General features: G+C 37.9%; 2 protein-coding genes across 8 annotated transcripts in view; one reads left to right on the plus strand and one right to left on the minus strand.

The window, feature by feature from the left end:
- The window catches only part of LOC106052971 (protein ABHD15-like), a 114,964-nt gene that overhangs the window by 50,352 nt on the left and 44,126 nt on the right, over positions 1–20,486 (minus strand). The window contains exon 1 of one of the 7 annotated variants that reach the window (XM_056006286.1): positions 8,537–8,723. The exons of 5 other annotated variants lie outside the window; for them this stretch is intronic. The gene's annotated coding sequence lies outside the window, so the exon portion shown is untranslated. Of the gene's footprint in view, positions 1–8,128; positions 8,358–8,536; positions 8,724–20,486 lie in introns of those variants that run through there. One more of the 7 variants, XM_013208446.2, reaches the window with a different exon arrangement.
- LOC129921940 (dentin sialophosphoprotein-like) overlaps positions 1,553–20,486 on the plus strand; it is a 56,984-nt gene continuing 38,050 nt past the window's right edge. Inside the window, 2 exon segments of the mRNA XM_056005313.1 lie at positions 1,553–1,571; positions 2,109–2,373. Of these exon segments, the coding sequence (XP_055861288.1) occupies positions 1,553–1,571; positions 2,109–2,373 (284 nt within the window).

The raw sequence follows: 20,486 nt of genomic DNA on the forward strand, positions 1-20,486 counted from the left end.
GCCTATTCAAATGACACAAGCGCCAGCGACGTTTGGGAAATAAATGGATTATTAAACAGTTTCTGATTATTTCCTTCTCTCTCTCTCTTTTTCTCTCTCTCTCTCTCTCTCTTTCTCTCTCTCTCTTTCTCTCACTGTTTCTCTCTCTCTCTCTCTCTCTCTCTCTCTCTTTCTCTCTTCAATATCTTATTTGTTTCATTTCAACAATGACCTTTCCTTGTTTTTTTTTTAGGTTTTGAAGCAGGTTTTGTTAACTCACGAACTGGATTGGACAATCTGTTCACCCAGGTTAGGAAGCCAAGGACTTAACCGCTCAGTCACCGCACCGCTAAGCAGCAGTGTGCCTGTGGCTCAAGTCTCATTTCATCATTTTACAAACATATCATACGAAGCTCTTCAAATAAATCTTCAATGCCAATATGCAGACTTGCATCAGTAGCCTTCGACGGCGGTCGCTCTTGGTCAGTGTTTCCCAAAGTGGGGTACGCGTACCCGCAAGGGTACGGAAAGACTTTGTAGAGGTTACGCGTTGCACCCCATTAACTATGCTGATTTTTTAAAAATATCCAGTTATTATGTTCTGTTAATAAATTAAAGTGTGGTGAGGGCGAGGGGTACTTAGCATTACACAAATTTTAAAAGGGGTACACATAGGTCAAAAGTTTGGGAAACACTGGTCAAGGGGATGGAATACAAAACCTACAGCCAACTGCTGTCCACAGCCGTCTCAGCCTACTAAGCCACTGAGGTCAACATTTGGCCTATAGTGTGGTATTAGTTTGCGCAACCCCGTTTCACTCCAAGAATACTCAGAGCAGGCTGGATGCCTTAGTTTTTCACATAACCTTATTTATTTCGTATATCTTATTTTAGTTATAAATATTTAGCTTGTAATAGTCAATGAGCTGAAGTTTAGAAAAGCTATAAATATTTAGTTTACATAAAACTATTTCTTAAAAAAAAACGGTAATAGAGTCCACAGGTAAAATAATTGTCTTCAGACCGGGAACAGCAGGGGAAAAAAAAGGACTATAGAAAACATGAATACATGTATAAAATGATTTTAAAATTCTGAATTTCAATGTTTTGATAATTGTTGGCAATTTGTAAGGCAAGTTTTTAAGACAGCTTTCTAACTTTTGGGAATTCCATAAAATGTTTTTACTTCCATTTTCCATACCATTGATTATCACGTCAGAGCCAGGTTTTAAAAAAAAAAAATTATTTTGAAAAATCAATTAACTGAAATAACAGACTTGTAAGGCATGACGTCAAAAACAGACCGAAACCAAAAAAAAAAAAAAAAAACACAAACTTCAATGCTATAGAATTGTGTAATTAGAATCCAGGGTCAGCACAGCGATGTAATCCTAGGGGGCAAATTTTTAGTTGGCAGCTCACGTCTTTATTGTTTCAAAGTTCCAACGTTTAATTAAAGTTCTAGCTAATATAACAATATTAATATTTATCGGACTATTAGACTAGGTCTTTATTTAGGATTGGGCAGGAACTTCGATGTATGATTTTATATGTGTATATGTCATACATAATCATGTTCAGTGACAGGGTGTGTAGGTTTTGTACTATATATCTTTTTATATCTTTATATCATTAAATTACTTGTTATTAATATATATTGCATATATAGTGGCCTAATATGTATATAAAAAAATATTCATTTGTACATCAGTTAAAGTTCAAGATACTAAGATAAAAGATTTATTTTGATGAGTCTAAGAATAATGCAGATTAGTTGCTTCATTGTCTATAATTAAGTATAAGTTATAGATTTTAATATATAGATTAATAGAGGTTTAAATAACCTGTCAGGCTTAAAACTTGCGAAACATCACCTGGCTTCATTCATCAAGGTAAAACTTCACAATCTCATATCTTACCTCACACTTTTGAAGCCTGATTTTTACGAGATCTCTAAGTTAAAATACCAAAAGAGAATTGAGTATCTGAACGACAAAGGAAATGATTTAATTAATATAGGAATCTCCTTTGATTTCCTAAGGCTAGTGGATAAAGGTTTGCTGGTGGAAGGGGTCCAGTCGAAATGTTTTGTTGTCAGGGCTAGCTAGTGAGGGTATGTCAACTCTTAGATTTGTGGGACCGCAAGTCCACTCTAAGGTTTGCTGGTGGCCTGGAGTCCACTCTAAGGTTTGCTGCTGGCCTGGAGTCCACTCTAAGGTTAGCCGGTGGCCTGGAGTCCACTCTAAAGTTTGAAGCTGGCCTGGAGTCCACTCTAAGGTTTGCTGGTGGCCTAGAGTCCACTCTAAAGTTTGCAGCTGGCCTGGAGTCCACTCTGGGTTTTGTTGGTGGCCTGGAGTTCACTTTGAGATCAGTTAGTGACCCACGTGCACAAAAGTACTATGGTTTTAAATATTTGCATACAAAGTAAAGTGTTGAAACTTTTGCAAGCGTTCATGTTAAAGTCGAGTGACTCTAAATCCCCGTAAAGTTTTCTTTACCACAGCGTGTGAATGGGATACAGTAAGATACGAGAAGGTCTACTTATCTGGAGGACTCCAAGCTTAGGAAATGGTTCTATTTATATAGACATTTCTTCCTACAACGATGAAGATAATTTTGGAAAGAAGTCATGTCGCAAATACGGCACTCGGGTCACATCGGGCCTTTGAGACTTCGGCCCAGTGTGCATTATGCAACAAGATTTTTTTCGAGGGTATGCGAGCCGTGACAAATATGCTGGAAATGTAATTGGTGCCGTGGTTGAAAAAATGCTGGGAACCACTGCTGTAGAGTGCAGAGAGAGCATAAATACTAATTAATGGCAAAATTAGAATAACAAGAACATGAATAAATGTTGGGCACAGACAAGGTCATTACAATTGGTCATACTAAGAACAAATAGAAACAAAACACGCAGGGGGAATAAACAAATACAGTAAGGTAAGTAACTAATAAATAGGTATGTTGGCACGTCAACATAATGGTAAGGTGAGTAAGTTAGGTCAGCAGGTAAGAGGTTGGGAACAGGTAGGTAAGCAGGTAAGAGTTAGGTAAGCATGTAATAGGCAGGTAAGATGTAAGCAAGCAGTTAAGATTAAAAATAAAGCTTGGTAAGTAAAAGACAATAGAAATCAAATGGCTGCCTTGCCGTCTGGCGCTTCGGGCTGTCGTCAAGAAAATCTCGCAGCCTGGGCAAGGACTTGAAAATCTTCCTTTTCTGTAGGAAAGCATGAGCAAATAAATACACAAATATTTAGCTGTATAGATAAATAGAGAGGTTCGACGCTACATAGGTATGTAGGTAGATAAGTAGATGAGTACCTACATACACATACATTAACCCACCAACTGGCACCAACTATAAAGTAACATCAAGTTATACCGCCCAAATTATGTAAAACGGTTAACCTTTGTCCAACCCATTCCTTTACGTCACATGACGGCCGACAGTCACGGACAGCCTGACTGACATTCTGCCGACATCACAGGTGACAGGTAAGTCACTAGGCTGATGGATGTGCCACTTATAGCCAGCGTACATCGTTTTTTGTCACATCCCCTTCTCCGTTGTTTTTCCCCCCTAGCCGGATTCACTATACATGACGTGACCAGACACTGAGTCAGAGGTGAAGGTCAAGGCTTTCGAACCAAACAGATGTTGAATACGATGATTGAGGTCAATGCTTACTCGCCACTCTTTTTAATAGATACGTTTGGGATATAATTTAATTCGGTCAGGTGGTCGAGCGTTAGACCGTAAGGTTGCTGAACTGAGAATGTGAAATTCAAATCTAGAAAATCGAAATGAAAAAAAAAGGTAAACAAAGAATCTAAAGTGCACTTATTAAAGAAAGTAAAAGTGGCTGGTCGTTGTGCTGGCCACATGTCCGCCTCTTTAGCCAGCACAGAGACAGGTCAGACTATGAGGTTCAAAGGAAAAGGCACCACACATCCTAATGTTGCGTTAAATAAGACACAGAAACGGAAGCGACACGCAGAGACACACAGAAAGACATGACACAGAAACACACACACACAGGCACGACACACAGAGACATGAAACACAGAAACACACACACTGAGACAAACGAACTAAATTTAGAAAGCCTTCAGGACAGAAGACTTAAAAGTAAAGTAGCAATTATACATAAAACACTGAACCATAATCTTCAAATACAAAAACAAAATTTAATAAAATACTCTGAAAGACACAAAGATAACGGTACATTCCTCGTCCCATATGCTAGGACAAATTTGTACCAATGCTCATTCTTCCCTAGTGCTATTAGAGCATGCAATGAGTTGCCTCAGCCAGCTAGGAAAACCAGTGACTTGGCAGAATTTAAGTCATTGATTAACATGCATGACTAGATGCATGACACGTAGGACGTAATCATCTTCTTTTTTGAAATATTTTCTGTATTATATAAGATAAGAACCCAGGCACACTACTATCAGAATATAATAAGAAGAAACAAAGACAGAAAGAAAAACGACTTTAATGAGAACTAATTTCAAAGGACCAAAACTGTTAATCAGAATCACATTCGTTTACTTGCCATCTGTCACTTGCCAGAAGAAAAAAGAACTTAACTTTGCGCACAAAAAAAACAACAAAAAAAAAACAAGATTAACTTCTGTAACTCTATGACATGTAACAAGACCCCTTTAGCTTTGCTATGCCTTTAATTCCAAGCATCATAATTATCGTCAACAATGAAACTAAAAAAAAAAAAAAAGTAGAGCAACGATTATAAACATCCCCCGTCGACGTTCAAACCATCAGTTCGATATATCATGTATCAAGACAATATCTTCAGGGGGTCTTCCTTGTAGACTTCGCGTTTCAAAAAAAAAAAGGCAACCATTAAAGTACAGGATCATGTGACGAAAACAGAAGTTGAAATATATTAAAAAAAAAAAACCCAACTAAGATGGAAACAAGGTTGATAATAAATAAACAGACAATAGATAATGATATCAGAAGTATGCACACTCACACATTCTCTCTCGCTCCCACACACAGACAGTCAAGAGCACTCACCTAGAAACCCCCCCCCCCCAGCACATCAAAGGTGTTAAGAGCTAAAGCAACAAATAACAAATAACAGTGCAGCGAAATAACAAACATGTTTACACGGTGCTGTATACAAAAAGATGACTTAGAAAAGTTTAAGGGGGAGCCTGGGAAAAAAAAATTGGGAGGGGGAACTGTAACATCAGATTAATGAAAGATTAATGTACCTGAATCTTTTTTTTTCGTATCGATGATTATCTGTCAGTATGTCAACCTCGTATCACTGAAGAAGCTCGTAAATTAAACCATCAAACAGTTCCCCCCCCCTTCCCCAACAAACTCTACCCCTAACAGTGGTTAGTGGTATATAGGCCAAACACTTCATAAACATGTTTTGTTCTCATATAAGCTGGTTGTGTCAGGGTAAGGTGCACACGACGATCTGCTGCAAAATGAGATGAAAAGAAATGGAAACTATTCTATGACAATCGGCATCGATTTTTATTTTCTTCAGAATGAAAAATAACATCGGTGGCGGCGGTGGATGTTCAAGAGAGCTAGAACATGATGGCAACGAATGGAAGTTGACAAGGTTCGAACTCGGGACGTTTTGGTGACAGTCCTAACCTAAGGCATGCAACATAAACCAAGCAGCTATAAAAAAAAAACAACGTCGAAGGCAAAAAATTATTTAATATTGGCTTGCTGCTTCGGACTTGCTGCTTCGCCTAAGATCAAATACTAGCTCCTAATTCTGCTGCGTCCAAGATTCGCAAAAATACAAGAAAATCGTCATGACCAAGGAGCGCGTTAGTCTGATTTTAATTCTGAGGGCTTTCCCGATTATCTTAAGTTTCGCGAGTGCCGCTGTGGACAGTGCAATTCCGGCCGGAAGTTCAGGTTTAGTACCTCCGTCTGAAACAATAGCTTTGGGGTATTTAATACTTCTGCCACTTGCCAGTTTTTCATTTCAAATACTGATGTTTGTTTTTAACACTTCTTGGCTTTTTGGTCATATTGTGTGTTTTATTGGGCATTGATTTGAATTTCATGCATTGCGGAAGTCTTATCAATGTGCATCCCCAAGTCTTATCCATGTGCATCCCCAAGTCTTATCCATGTACATCCCCAAGTCTTATCCATGTATATCCCCAAGTCTTATCCATGTACATCCCCAAGTCTTATCCATGTACATCCCCAAGTCTTATCCATGTACATCCCCAAGTCTTATCCATGTACATCCCCAAGTCTTATCCATGTGCATCCCCAAGTCAGCTTGTTCTTGTCTTATTCCTGCCAGACCATCTATGGGCTAGTTACCGGCTAGTACAGCGGTTCTCAACCTTATTAGCTCGGCGACCCCCAAATACGATTTACCAATAGGCAGCGACCCCCTACCGTAAATTTTTTTCGTTCATAAGCCTAGTTTAAGTTAGATGTATGCCTTAAATGTTATATTTCTAATGTAATAAAAACAAAATCAAATTTTAAATGTATGATTTATTTACATAGCAAAAGCTTTTATATAATTGTCTGCAACATTTATTTTCGAATGAAGATTATATTTTTAAAGAAAAAAGAAGTAACTACCAATGGAAAAAAAATGTCTACCTTCAAGCAATGATGTTCTATTCACTCAAAGATAATTCTGTATCTTCTGGTCATATGTTCGTGTTCTTAAATATCTATCCCCCCCACCAAATTTTTATTTCATTTTAATTAACGATACACAAATCATTTTATGATTTATTTTGTAACGTCCTAATCTGAGTAATGTTCATTGACTTCCTACATTCGAGTGTCAATGTCTACCATCAAGGGTAAAAGTGTACTTGTTGCAACACGTAAGAAAGGACCAAAAATAAAACTTACAATGAAAAATTGACGAAAAATTAAAATTACATTTTTGTCTTAGGCGACCCCTGGCAAAAGTCATTCGACCCCCAAAAAGGTTGCGACCCACAGGTTGAGAACCTCTGGGCTAGTACGTAATAATCTTTATCTCTTTAAAATACATCTGAAACTTATACTGGAAACAAAACAGAATGTGATACTGCTACACTGTTAGAATATGTTTAAAAACACAACTGATCTAATTCCTAAATATTGTAATAACAGAGGTGGCTATTCAACGCAGGAAGTGAATGAACTTCTCAGAGACAGTTAACATCCGTCTAATTACGGTAGCTGAGATGAACCTGCATATAGTGAAGGCAGAGTGTCGTTATTGTTTGTGTAATAAAGTGTAATTCATTGGTTTATTAAATGTCCTTATCACCTGTAGTACTCTGTAGTTGTCTCCCTTAGATTTATTATTAATCTTCTTCCTCTAGTCAACTTTTTGCTGCTGACGTATTGGCCCTTTTGAAGTCTGTAAAAAGTAAAAGTACAGTTTCCATTTTAGACCTTGAGATCTATGGCGCAGGCGATGTTATGGTCATCTATTTATATGACCGACGGTTAACGAGCAGGGTGTCATGTGGCCAGCACAACCACCATCCGCCTCTACTTTCACCAACTAAAGTCAGGTACCCATTAGAGTTGGGTGGACACAGGGGCGCCCTAAAAATCCCGAAATTCAAAGCCCCAGTCTTCATGGAGATTGGAACCACTCATCCACCGCGCCTCCTTTGCAGTCTGTGCCAAGGAAAAATTGTGCACTGCTTTTTTCACTAGTTCAGCACTGCCATATATAGTGTTAATTATGTTGGCTGTGGTGGTAGTAGGGTCCAATTAAGGTGAAGTAAATATTTAAAAAAAAAACTAATCTCGTCCTAATGCAATATATATTTTTTATTAATCGTATTTACTAGCCTCGTTTTGACAACGACCATGTGTGAGGCTGATTATGTATTACTTTGTAGAAGTGTGGCAGCCGAGTCATCCTGAATGGTAAAGCGCCTGGCTTCCAAACCGAGAGGTCGATTTTAAATTTTGATATTTTGAGGGCGCCCTTGATTCCACCCAAATCTAATTAGTAACTGGTATTAGCTGGGAAAATGAAGTGGTCGTTATCACTGACGTCTTAGTTTGATGCAGATTCAAACTAATTGATGTAATTCCACTTCGTATAAGCTTTTTTTCAAAGTATAATTTTTTTCTTGTTATTAATTTCGTATTGAGTATTCTAACTTTGAAAATCGTCTGTGTGTTCCTTCATTCAATGATTTCAAGTTGATTGTGAAACTATTTCTCAGCTGTGAGATTCCTATTGGCTCTTCAACAATTCAAATATCCCTGGCTCCATTGGTGTTGTGTCCATCAGACCTCAGATCTGAAAGTCAAGAGTTTTACTAACCACAGATTTTCAACATTACATCGTATTGTAGTTGTGTTTTTAAAGTCTAATATATTCGTGATTTTTTCCTTTGATCAAAAGAAGCAAAAAATGTATTTGAAACCAGTTAAATTTACGTCAAAAACTTAACAAAACGTTCCTCGTGGAGAGAAAATTGAGAAGCCTGTACAACGTGAGAACCAACGACAGTTAGAACTCTCTTCTGTTGACTCAAACAATAAATGTCAAAACAAGGTACTCACCCCGGTAATGGACGCGCAAGGTGACGTCAGCACGACTAATTAGCTATTTACTTAACACTCGTTTAAGCCACAGGAGAGAGCGAGAGATTTTATGTTTACATAAAAAAAAACAACAACTGTGAATATTTTATAACTTTCACACTCAAAAGTGTAGCAAGAGTCAGGAATATGAAACTTGCTGTTACCTAAAAAAGAACACGAATTTCTTAATCTAAATAATGCACAAACTCTATTCACATCACGGTACTCAGAATTATAGGCTAGAAAATAATCTGAAGGAGAAGGCCATAATTATTAATTAATAAATAATCAGTCTTTCTCGAAACAACTAAAATCTCAATAGACTCAATAGACCCAGAATAAAAACAAATATTTCCCGATATGCTTGCCTGAGCCTAGTTTAGATTTTTTTAAAGTAAAGCTCATCCCCCCTAAGATTATGTGACAGATGATGTAAAGCTCATTCGCTTCCACAGTTAACGAGGGTGTCTAGTAGCCAGCACAACGTCCAAGCGTCCCTTCCCTTTCCCAATTAATGCGAGGTACCCAGGTAAGTCTTTAGTATCTCGAAATTCAAACTCTTTATCAAGATTCGAATCGCAAAACTTCGGTTAACATACCATGGCGTTTACAACTCGGCCACCACGGAGTAAGGATTTGGGTAACTTAAAGCATAAATCACGTGAAACCCCTGCCTCGCCTTCAGGGGCGGACTGGATATCAAAATCGGCCCGAGCATTACCATATAAACCGGCCCACAAATGAATGGCATGTCATATCATGGGCGTAGCCAGGATTTTTTTCGGTGGGGGGATTTTTTTTTATTCTACCCCTCTCTGTAAATGTATATGTATGTAATTAATCTTCATTGCATTCTGACCTTTCATTCTTTCGGACGTTTTTTTTTTAGCCTAGAATAGGTTCTTCTTTTAATTGGTGGTAGGACAGTACTCACCACCAAGGACAGTTAGGGAGTGAGGGGGAGCGCTGTGAGCTCCCCCAGATGGGTCCGGGGCGAGGCCAGTCCGCCCCTGCTCGCTTTCTCATGCAAGTTCAGAAAGGTAAGAGAAAGCGGACATATTCGTTTTGAACTGTAGCGATGGTTGCTGGTCCTTTTGTCAAGAAATGCGTCAATGACAGCGAACCACTTACTTCAGTTTATTTCGCTGTGCACATGGTTAGCAAGTGAAAGGTTCATTTGTGACACACATCACTCGCGTGAACACTTTTCAGCTGGCCTGAAATAAATTCAGTGTTTCCACCGCAGAGAAGACCGGGTCTCAGCTAGTGCTTCATTTATTCATGCGTGGGGGCTTACATAATGAAGACAGGCTTTTAGAAAGCAGCTTTTTAGTGTATCAGATAAACAGAATATCAGAAGCGTTGAAACTTAACGTGTTAACTCTTTTATCTCTAATTATTTTTCCACGTTCTGATAGAATTGTTAATTTTTCACATTTGTACATTCTACCCTGTTTTGATTAAACCTCAATAACGTTTTTGCTTGTGATCAGAAAACGTTTGACTTTTGGTAAAGAATTATTGGGGAATGCATGCTCTTTTTATGTAACACAAATTGAAGTTTATAAAACCAGAAAGTAATTTAATTTAACAAGGTCAAATCAACGATGGTATCCTTAATTAGGAGACAAAGAGTTAAACATTTTTATTTTGTCACGTGTGAGCACTGCAGCATCAAATTTCTAAGATCTGCTTGAAGCTCTGATTAATTGGAGATTTCCATACACGCTGAGAAACCTATGGCCTTATGGTGTATCCGGAGTGTGTAGTGTATCCGGTGTGTGTGGTGTATCTAGTGTGTATGGTGTATCTAGTGTGTATGGTGTATCTAGTGTGTATGGTGTATCTAGTGTGTATGGTGTATCTAGTGTGTATGGTGTATCTAGTGTGTATGGTGTATCTAGTGTGTATGGTGTATCCGGTGTGTATGGTGTATCTAGTGTGTATGGTGTATCCAGTGTGTATGGTGTATCTAGTGTGTATGGTGTATCCGGTGTGTATGGTGTATCTAGTGTGTATGGTGTATCCGGTGTGTATGGTGTATCTAGTGTGTATGGTGTATCCGGTGTGTGTGGTGTATCCGGTGTGTATGGTGTATCCGGTGTGTGTGGTGTATCTGGTGTGTATGGTGTATCCGGTGTGTGTGGTGTATCCGGTGTGTATGGTGTATCCGGTGTGTGTGGTGTATCCGGTGTGTATGGTGTATCCGGTGTGTATGGTGTATCCGGTGTGTATGGTGTATCCAGTGTGTATGGTGTATCCGGTGTGTATGGTGTATCCGGTGTGTATGGTGTATCCGGTGTGTATGGTGTATCTTGTGTGTATGGTGTATCCGGTGTGTATGGTGTATCCGGTGTGTATGGTGTATCCGGTGTGTATGGTGTATCCAGTGTGTATGGTGTATCCGGTGTACAAAACAAATAAGATGTTGACAAGCTATCGATTCTAGAAGTTACTTTCTGACTTTAATGTGAATTTTGAAAGTGCAGAAACACGTTTTATTCAGAGATTTTTTCGTTTGAAACGTTTTTTTTAGTTGGCGATTTTGAAGTTCAGTTTAGCGTCATCGCCACTGTTTGGTTGACCGTGAAAATCTCCAATATCTTTATGGGAGAAAAAAAACTCATGCTATGACAAGGCGTAACTAAAATGTTTGTTTTTTTTAATTGTGCAAGTAATTTTCGGTAATATTGTGAACATATCGTAGATCAATTCAAACTCAAATACTGAAGTACCACAAACTGAAAATAAATATAAGTGTGAGTGTCCATTATATCCTAGTCATAAAATAAATTTTACATCTAAATGTATAGCTTCATTTTTACACCAATTACACCAAGTACACCAATAACGTATCCTAGATATTATATATTTGTTCCGTTTATAATAATCAAATTGCTCTGCTAAAGTGGCAAATGATTATATATATAATCGTGTTAAATGGCTAATGTCATACTGGATCAAACAATTTGTTATAGTCTTTAGCAGTAACCTGGTTGACGCGGTCCCTAGTGACTCCCTAGTAAATTTAAAAAAGAACGATAAATCAATGTTTTCTTCGGAATAGTACTGAGTTATCCGGTGTTGAGATTACCTTCCGCCTGAAAGTTATGCCAACTCTGTCATCATAGCTGCCTTCACAGAAGGCTAAGCTGCCAAACTATGCTATTTGCGATTGATGTTCTTTGCTTGGGAGATTTTTTATTCTCTCGCTCGTCGAGTTTAGCCTTGATGAAAACGACAAAGTGTCATGTTTTGGTTCAATCCCAGTAGGTCAAAGAGGCATACACACATCTACACAGATACACACACGACTACACACTCACACACACACGCACAAACATCGACACAGAGCCGAGTAGAAGATGATAGATTACCAGGATGAACTCGTTTCAAAGTGTGAAGCGATAGATAAAACTCCAGGACTCAATGCGCCATCTAAAGAGATGGGTATTCCTTCATTCCGGACTTGACTCCTTCCAATGATTTGATGACATACACAAGCAGACCGATGAAAACATAGATCTAAAGAGATGGGTATTCCTTCATTCCGGACTTGACTCCTTCCAGTGATTTGATGACATACACTAGCAGACCGTCGAAAACATAGATCTAAAGAGATGATATTCCTTCATTCCGGACTTGACTCCTTCCAATGATTTGATGACATACACAAGCAGACCGTCGAAAACATAGATCTAAGAGATGGGTATTCCTTCATTCCGGACTTGACTCCTTCCAGTGATTTGATGACATACACTAGCAGACCGTCGAAAACATAGATCTAAGAGATGGGTATTCCTTCATTCCGGACTTGACTCCTTCCAGTGATTTGATGACATACACTAGCAGACCGTCGAAAACATAGATCTAAAGAGATGGGTATTCCTTCATTCCGGACTTGACTCCTTCCAGTGATTTGATGACATACACTAGCAGACCGTCGAAAACATAGATCTAAAGTGATGGGTATTCCTTCATTCCGGACTTGACTCCTTCCAGTGATTTGATGACATACACTAGCAGACCGTCGAAAACATAGATCTAAAGAGATGGGTATTCCTTCATTCCGGACTTGACTCCTTCCAGTGATTTGATGACATACACTAGCAGACCGTCGAAAACATAGATCTAAGAGATGGGTATTCCTTCATTCCGGACTTGACTCCTTCCAGTGATTTGATGACATACACTAGCAGACCGTCGAAAACATAGCTCAAAGATGTCACCAAAAAAATGGATTGACTTTTGGAGTAAAAATTAATAATTTTGTGTTCCCTGGTGATTTTCAACTCTCGGCTATAAAAGATCTACTAGTAGTTCAGTTTGTTTTGGTTTAAAGAATACTGTTATAAAAAGTCTGATTGGCACATAAAATGCTAACTTATTCATCTATGACCTACATATCTTTCCACAACGAAAGCTGATGAAGCGCTTGCCGGTTAGGAAAAAAAAAGGGAGGGCGCTTTTTTTGAAGTCTTGTAGGTGACAGTGTTACTTGACAATGAAAGCATTCGCGGGGCTTGTACCGTGGCGTTTGTAAAACTACTTCACCTGTTGTTTTTTTTCTGGGAATCTAATTACAGATATGTGGCACATGCCGTTAGGTATTGTGTATTAGCATCTAACAACATGTGGGGCGCAACGTCTTCACTAGTTCACGAGGTGTTGTATATTATGATGTACGTTAAGTGACTAAAAATCTTTTATTTTTATTGTTGTTGTTTTTACATTAAAGTTGGTAAATCCACATTTGAATATTGACAAAATAAAACATGACTATTAAAATTCCGTTTTGCTTTTTTTTTGCCTGAGGCATCTTGATCGACTCAAAGACGTTCTTTTGACAAATACATTTCAATACATCTCTACAACGCGATTTGACCCATATTTCTCATCTTAGAATGGCTGATATTCTCCCGTTGTACAATCGTTTTGCTGATGTGAAATACATGTCTACGCCAGGAGAATGCATTTCTAAGTTCAGAAGGGATGAAAACACTGCGCTTCCCCTAACCAACTGGTTAAGGTTAGCGCGAACGTACATTTTTCTCTGAGGGTTAATACAAGATTGAGATACACTGGTGGACATATTGAAATAAAACAGCCATTTGCAATCGGCGACGAAAATATACACAGGACGACAATTAGCATTTCATAATTACAAGGTAGCAGAAAAAAAAAAACTCTCAAGAATGCAAATTTGCAAGCAATTATTTCAAAACAATAAAAGCTAATACTTCCTTTGTGTTTTCTTAGCTAACCTCCGCATACAAAATAACTGCATGCGTGTCTAAATGTTTATGTGTGTGTGTGTGTGTTTCCAAAAGGAAAAGAACAAGACACTAGTGAAGTCAATTTTGACAAAGTGCCTATGCACCCTGCTATCAGTCACGCATTATTAGGACATCCTGGGAAAAATAAAGTACATACCGAAACGAGACAAAGCCACCATTGGTGGGCCCCTGCACTTTTACAGCCGTCTGCTCCGAGTTATCAAGCAGCGCCACGACTTACGTCACCAGAGTAATGTGATACCGCTAGGTGGCGCTGCGTTATAATCTACCACGAGAGTGAGATTAAAAAAACTGAGCAGCGTGGTAGAGGGAAGATTACAGGATTAGTCACTAAATGACCAACCAGGAATGCGAAGGAGGCGGGGATGAAGAGGTAGGTCAAGAAAAGGATTAAAATGGGTCAATTCTTCTCTTAATAGTCAAGCGACAACTCTACTTTCAGACACAGTGGCGTAGCAAGGGATTCGTGGGCTAGGGGACTTGGCCTCTTTGGGGGTCCCTGCATTTTGACATTCGACATCATGTCATGAGATAATTTACTTAATAAATATACAAGTCTAATGTGTGGAATACATGCAACAGGGTCACTGATTTACATAACAACATGAATAGCAAGATAACATGGCACTGGCTTAATATTTAATGTAAAAAAAAATAATTCAAATACTCATGGGGCGGGGCTCCCCTCAAGTGGGGTCTCGGGGGGATCTTCTAATTTTAAACCCCCTCCCCCCCCCCACCCTAGCTACGCCACTGATTAAAAACAAATGTAAACTTGTCAATGTGACAAGAGACAAGACTGAATTAGACGGTAGCCGAAGTTTAAGAGTTGACGACATTGAATGATATAAACTTTGTTAGAATGAAATAAAGTCGCTAAGGCGGCAAACATTGCAAACACCCCTGCTTATTTGAATTCCCGTGGCTACTTTTAGTTCTATTAGAAACTTACTGTTGTTCCTCAAAATGTTACTATTTTGTATATTGTTTATAAAATTAAAACAACCTTGACCCATATTATTACATGACACAAAGGGTTCAATTGCTGAATGAAACGAAAACATTGTATGTGTCTCTAATCATAACAGTGTGGGTCTAATCATAACAGTATGAGTCTAATCATAACAGTATGAGTCTAATCATAACAGTATGAGCCTAATCATAACAAGTGTTATTAAATATTGTTGTTGATTCATATCTCAAAATTGTACAAACTGTACACATAGTTCTGCACGGACACCACTACATGACAATGAAAACCACACTCAACCTTGACGATCTTTGTAAAAAGTAAATTTCCCCTTTAAGACTGTGTGATCTGTAGGGCAGATGCTGTAAAGGTCATCTATTTATATGGTTGACAGTTAACGAGGATGTTATGTGGCCAGCACAACGACCAACCGCCTTTACTTTCCTCCAACTAAAGTCAGGTACCCATTAGAGTTGGGTGTACTACGGGGCGTCCTTAAAATTTCCGAAATTCAAATTCCTAGTCTTCACTGAGATTCGAACCAAAGACGCCTCGGTTCGGAAGTTAAGCGCTTCACCACTCAGTCACCACGACCTGTGCGTGTGTGTATGTATAAAATTTGTGTGCAAAATTAACGCGCATTGAGCTCTTTACGTCTTAGAATTAATTCATTCACTGACATACGAACAAACTGACCGACAACACCGCAATACATCTTGACCTAGAAGAGGGACGGGGGGCTAGCAAAAAAGATGGAAGAGTATGGAGTAGTCGTGGTTTGATTGCCAGGTCACCCCCCCCCCACACCCCTTGGTTCGACTGACCCAAACTGCAACATTGACAGGAAAAGAATAAAATGATTCACTCATTGGCACTTGTCCCCTTTCTTTGTCCTTCTCCTTTTGCTCCATCCATCTCTCTTACATTTACCTGTACCCTCTTCCCTTACCTACATACTAAGACATATACAAACATATTGTTAGAACTCTGCCATGCGCACCACCATCTAAGCTAGCGCAGAAGGTGCGCACTGTGATAAATTAGACTGAGAAGGATGTCAACATTGGGAAGAAGAACGATTTCCGCCCAAGTCTAGAGCCGAAGTGAAAAGACTGTGCTAGAGATAGATGTTATAATGTATTTGTGATGTCCTGTGAATAAACATTCCTGCCTCCCTTGAGTTATTTCAATATAGACCAGTGTTTCCCAAACTTTTTCCTTAACGGAACACTTCGCACATTCTGAGTATTAGCGGAACACTTCGCACATTCTGAGTATTAGCGGAACACTTCGCACATTCTGAGTATTTTGCGGAACAATGTCGCTTATTTTTTAGAGAGATGAATTCACGTTAATTATTCCAGTAGTTCCTGGAACACCTTTTCAGGGCTTGCGGAACACTAAGGCTCAGCGGAACGCAGTTTGAGAAACACTGATATAGAGAAACACACATACACTAATACAATGCCAAAATATTCAAATAATTTGCCTGTATAAAAAAAAAAGATTAATCACAGTTCACTTGTTCAAAGAAATAAAGTTAAATAAATGGAGCCCCCAAACAAACGAGTTCCATCAGTAGTCCTCTTTTGTTTCACTATTTGATTGATAAAAATAAAATTAATGGAAGGGAATGAAAGAAAAAAAACAACACCCATTTAATTAATCATTATCACAAAAATCATCTTTTAATTGAAAGCTAAAAATCAATATAACCTTCAAATTTAATGGATATCGATTTTAGGATTCCTTTTATCATGCTGATTGTTTTGTTTCGTTTTTTTTTCTTCCATATTTTTGTCTGCTTCGTTTCATAAAAGATGATACACATTTTTATTTATTTTCCAGATTTTCTGGTGACGTAATATGGAAAATTGTTGTGCAATTTTTTGAACAGGCACCATTTTGCCCTCACTGGCATAGAGGAAAGCAGCAGGCAGCAGATGACCTCTAAACAGCTGGACAGTTACCACGAAGGTAGCTGGACACACATTTAAGGCCCAAAGAAAAGCCATTATTATAAACACAAACAAAAGGCACGCAGAAAACTTAAACATACACGCGACGGACAACGGCTTTGCCTGCATCAGATGGAAAAATATGCAGGTCGTAACTGGGTTTGTATAGTCACTACACCTGTGACCTGAATCTTTGAGATCGAAGATATTGCCATTAGTGTTAGACACCGCTATATCATTCCTTAGACCAGTGTTCCCCAAACTTTTTCTTTAACGGAACACTTCGAACATTCTGAGCGTTCCGCGGAACAGTTTGGGAACCACTGCCTGGATATTGATGTTTTTTTTTTTTTTAAACTGTCTATTCCAATTTTGTTAGTAAATAATCTCAACGCTTCTAGAACTCGAGGGGGGGGGGGTTAAACTTTCTAATTTAAGACAGTAACTCTTAGGTTGTTACTTGCTTATTATTTACTATTTAATGTGACTTATGGGGGTGTTAACATCCTAACTATAAACTATATACTGTGACTTGTGAGGTTTAATTTTATAGCTATTAACTATGTCGCCTGGGTTGAAACTTCAAGAATAGGTTTAAGTTTTGATTGTATACTATAGAGTTCTGATTTAAACTTAAGTTACTTTGCATCTGACACACTGGCTTGCTTCTTCTTCTTCTTCATTGTCATTGTCCTAAAAGTCGATTCGAAGACACTTGGAACTTTAGGCCTACGGAAGCTCCCTTCCATCTGCCTGTCTGAACAAATGCTCAGTCAGAGAAAGATCCAAGCAGATTTAAATTGTTTAACACTCCTTTTAACGGTGGTTCGTATCCAAAGACGTTCGGATTAGATGCGAGGCCAAAGGCCGAGCACACCGGGGGAACTCCCCCATATTCCTTCTCTGTATTACGCCAGCCGTGCATGTGTTCGCTTAAAAGCGACCCCATGAGGAACGTTGTATGAATAGTGGTATGTTTGTAGGCGCTTTCTTCTATCCCCGCCAGTGCAATGGGCTCGGTCAAGCACCGCAACGAGGATTCTTTTTGCTTCCCCATCGGCCTAATCGTCTCCTCTAACGACCGTTTACACTGGAGCGCCACGTTGGTGTTTTAAAAAAGTGTAGACTCTTTTTTTTCCAAGCCTGTGAATCCAATATATCAGATAAATGTACTTTTATTTATTTCTCCTGTCTTAAAATGTAGCCTACAGAATAAATGGTACTTATAGAATCGATTCCAACAATAGCACTGTGCTAGGCACAACAGTAATTGTAGCCGGAGATCATTTTAATTAGTGTGAGATCTTCTTCATAGCACAATTTGAAGACCGATGTACTTTTAATAAAAAGTCTTTGAAATCCTATTCCAATTAAGAATACACAACGCTCAATAAAAATCTCAACAAGAAATCCACAGAAATAGATTTAGAATCTAACCCTAACCCTAACTTCTGGAACAAATTTGTCTCCTTAAATTTCTACATCTCCCAATGAAGTTAAAAGTAGAAGGATGACAAATACTTAAGTATCAGGAGTCAATTTTTTTTTTTTACCTCGCCTGATATACTTAATCTTCTTAGTAGAGACTCGAAACATCCAGAATCAGATGTGCACAAAAAATGGTAAGCTTATGTTTTCTGTCTGTCTCTTGCTCATTATATGATACCTTTGAAATACATTTACTGGTACTTATAACATTGTACTTTCAAATTAAACCAAAGCAAAAACACAAATAGGTTCACAAGAAAATATGATACTTAAAAAAGGTCAATCTCCAGTGGCTTATTTCTTTGTGTCGCTTTATTTCTTTTCCGGACTCTTCGTAAGAGTCAATAATACTTAAAACACTGCTCGTACTTTGTTGAGGGCTCTACTAGTCTTACCTCCCTTGTGGTTTACACAGCCCCATATATTTCACATGTGATATCACTTTACAGTAGCTATATGCAAACTAAGACAACCTGTTTACTTTCTAACAATGATCAGTGCTCAGTTGCGGGCCTTTTGATCCAATTTTTAAACTACAACTGAAAAGAAAAAGTTTTGAAAACTTTTTTAATTGGTAGATTTATAGCCAAAAAGATTACTTTAGTTATATTTCTAAGTTGATGAAATTGTGTCTTATGTTAACATTAATGCCGCATATTCAGAGGTAACAATACTAATTCTCCCCCCTCCCAGGACCTCGAAAGTTAAATTCAGAAGCCATTTTGTTTTACTTGTGCAGGACAAGTCGCAATGATGAGAAGCCAATGTCGTAAAGCTTTCAGACGGCTACTTTCTAAGATGTCCCTTGTGACGTCAGTACACTAATCAAAGACGACGTTTGAGCTTTAACGTTGCTGGTTTTTTTTTTCTTTTTTTTTTATTCATTGTAAATATATTAGCTAAATTAAGTCAACCAAAAGTACGTCTAAATCAATGGCCATTAGATAAGAAAAGGGGGGGGGGTGAGTCTGTGGAATTTGTATGTTATAAATATTTTTTATGGAGGATAGAAATCCAATGTTTTATTTTTGATTTTATTTTCCCCGGTTGGAGAATCGATATTGGTCAGTTAACTGATCAGGCTGGGTATTAAGTTTACCTCGATTCTATTAAAATATAGATTGTAGAACACTGAACTTAATACATTCATAAATAAGAAAAACATTAAAGTTACTTTAAAAAAAATATAGTACCACTAGTAAGTCTGAACTTCATGGAACCTGCACGCTGATCTCAAAAAAAGGCTCAAACGATTTTCCTAGAAATTTAACAGTTGATGTCTATCTCGGAGAAAAGAATTACTAGCGCGTTGGCCACATGAGGAAAACTCTAGTTTGAAAATTATAATTTTTCAAAATAAAAAACAAAAACAAAACAAGATTACAAAGACAGTTTGTGTGGAAACACAAACTCAAAATCGGCCCCGAAGTGGTTCACCCAGGCAGGTAAAAAGGCAGGTTTCAATATTTTCAGAAAGAACATCAGAATGAAATTCTATCAACGACAAATGGCAGAGAAGAATGGAGAAAGAAGGTTGACAGATCCTGCGGACCAAAGGATAGGTGAAAGTGAATGAGAAGTTCGATGTGAACCTGGCCTAACTGATATCATATAATGAATATCTAATTGATCTCATTGTTTTGTAAAGGGTCAATCTCTTATTGAAATCCCCTATGATATTACATTTCCGTAAAAAAAAAAAGGGTTTCTTTTTTGCTGCATTGAGGTTCTGTTCAACTGATAATATGAAAAACTACTTATTAATTGTTGTTTTAAATTATGTCCAACTTAAATGCATACTAAATAGATTTTTTCTCTTTAAAAAAAAAGTAAAAATTTTTTTTGTAAATGTAGTAGTTAATATGACAGAACTTATTTAACTTAGCAAAAATGTAAAAAAAAAAAAAAATTGGCAAAAAAATCTAAAACCATTTGCATAAATGTGTTAAAAATATGGTAAGTTATTATCTCCCCTACTAAAGAGCCTCTAGTGTTCGTTACTATTAATGGTGAATAGTTGTACAAGTGGTGTATTTTTATGGAAAAAACTGCTTGCATAAGTGATTTAAAAAATTACATTTTTCGCTTTCAGAAAAGAAAAAAAGTAGCCCTGCATCAGAACTTTGAATGGTCTAAAGTATGATGATGTCTAATTTTCACTATCTTTTCTAGTTTACGAGATCTAAATGGGACGGACGGACGAACAGACATTCCGT

The sequence above is a fragment of the Biomphalaria glabrata genome, chromosome 12, assembly GCF_947242115.1.
Source record: "Biomphalaria glabrata chromosome 12, xgBioGlab47.1, whole genome shotgun sequence".
Taxonomy (NCBI): Eukaryota; Metazoa; Mollusca; class Gastropoda; family Planorbidae; genus Biomphalaria; species Biomphalaria glabrata.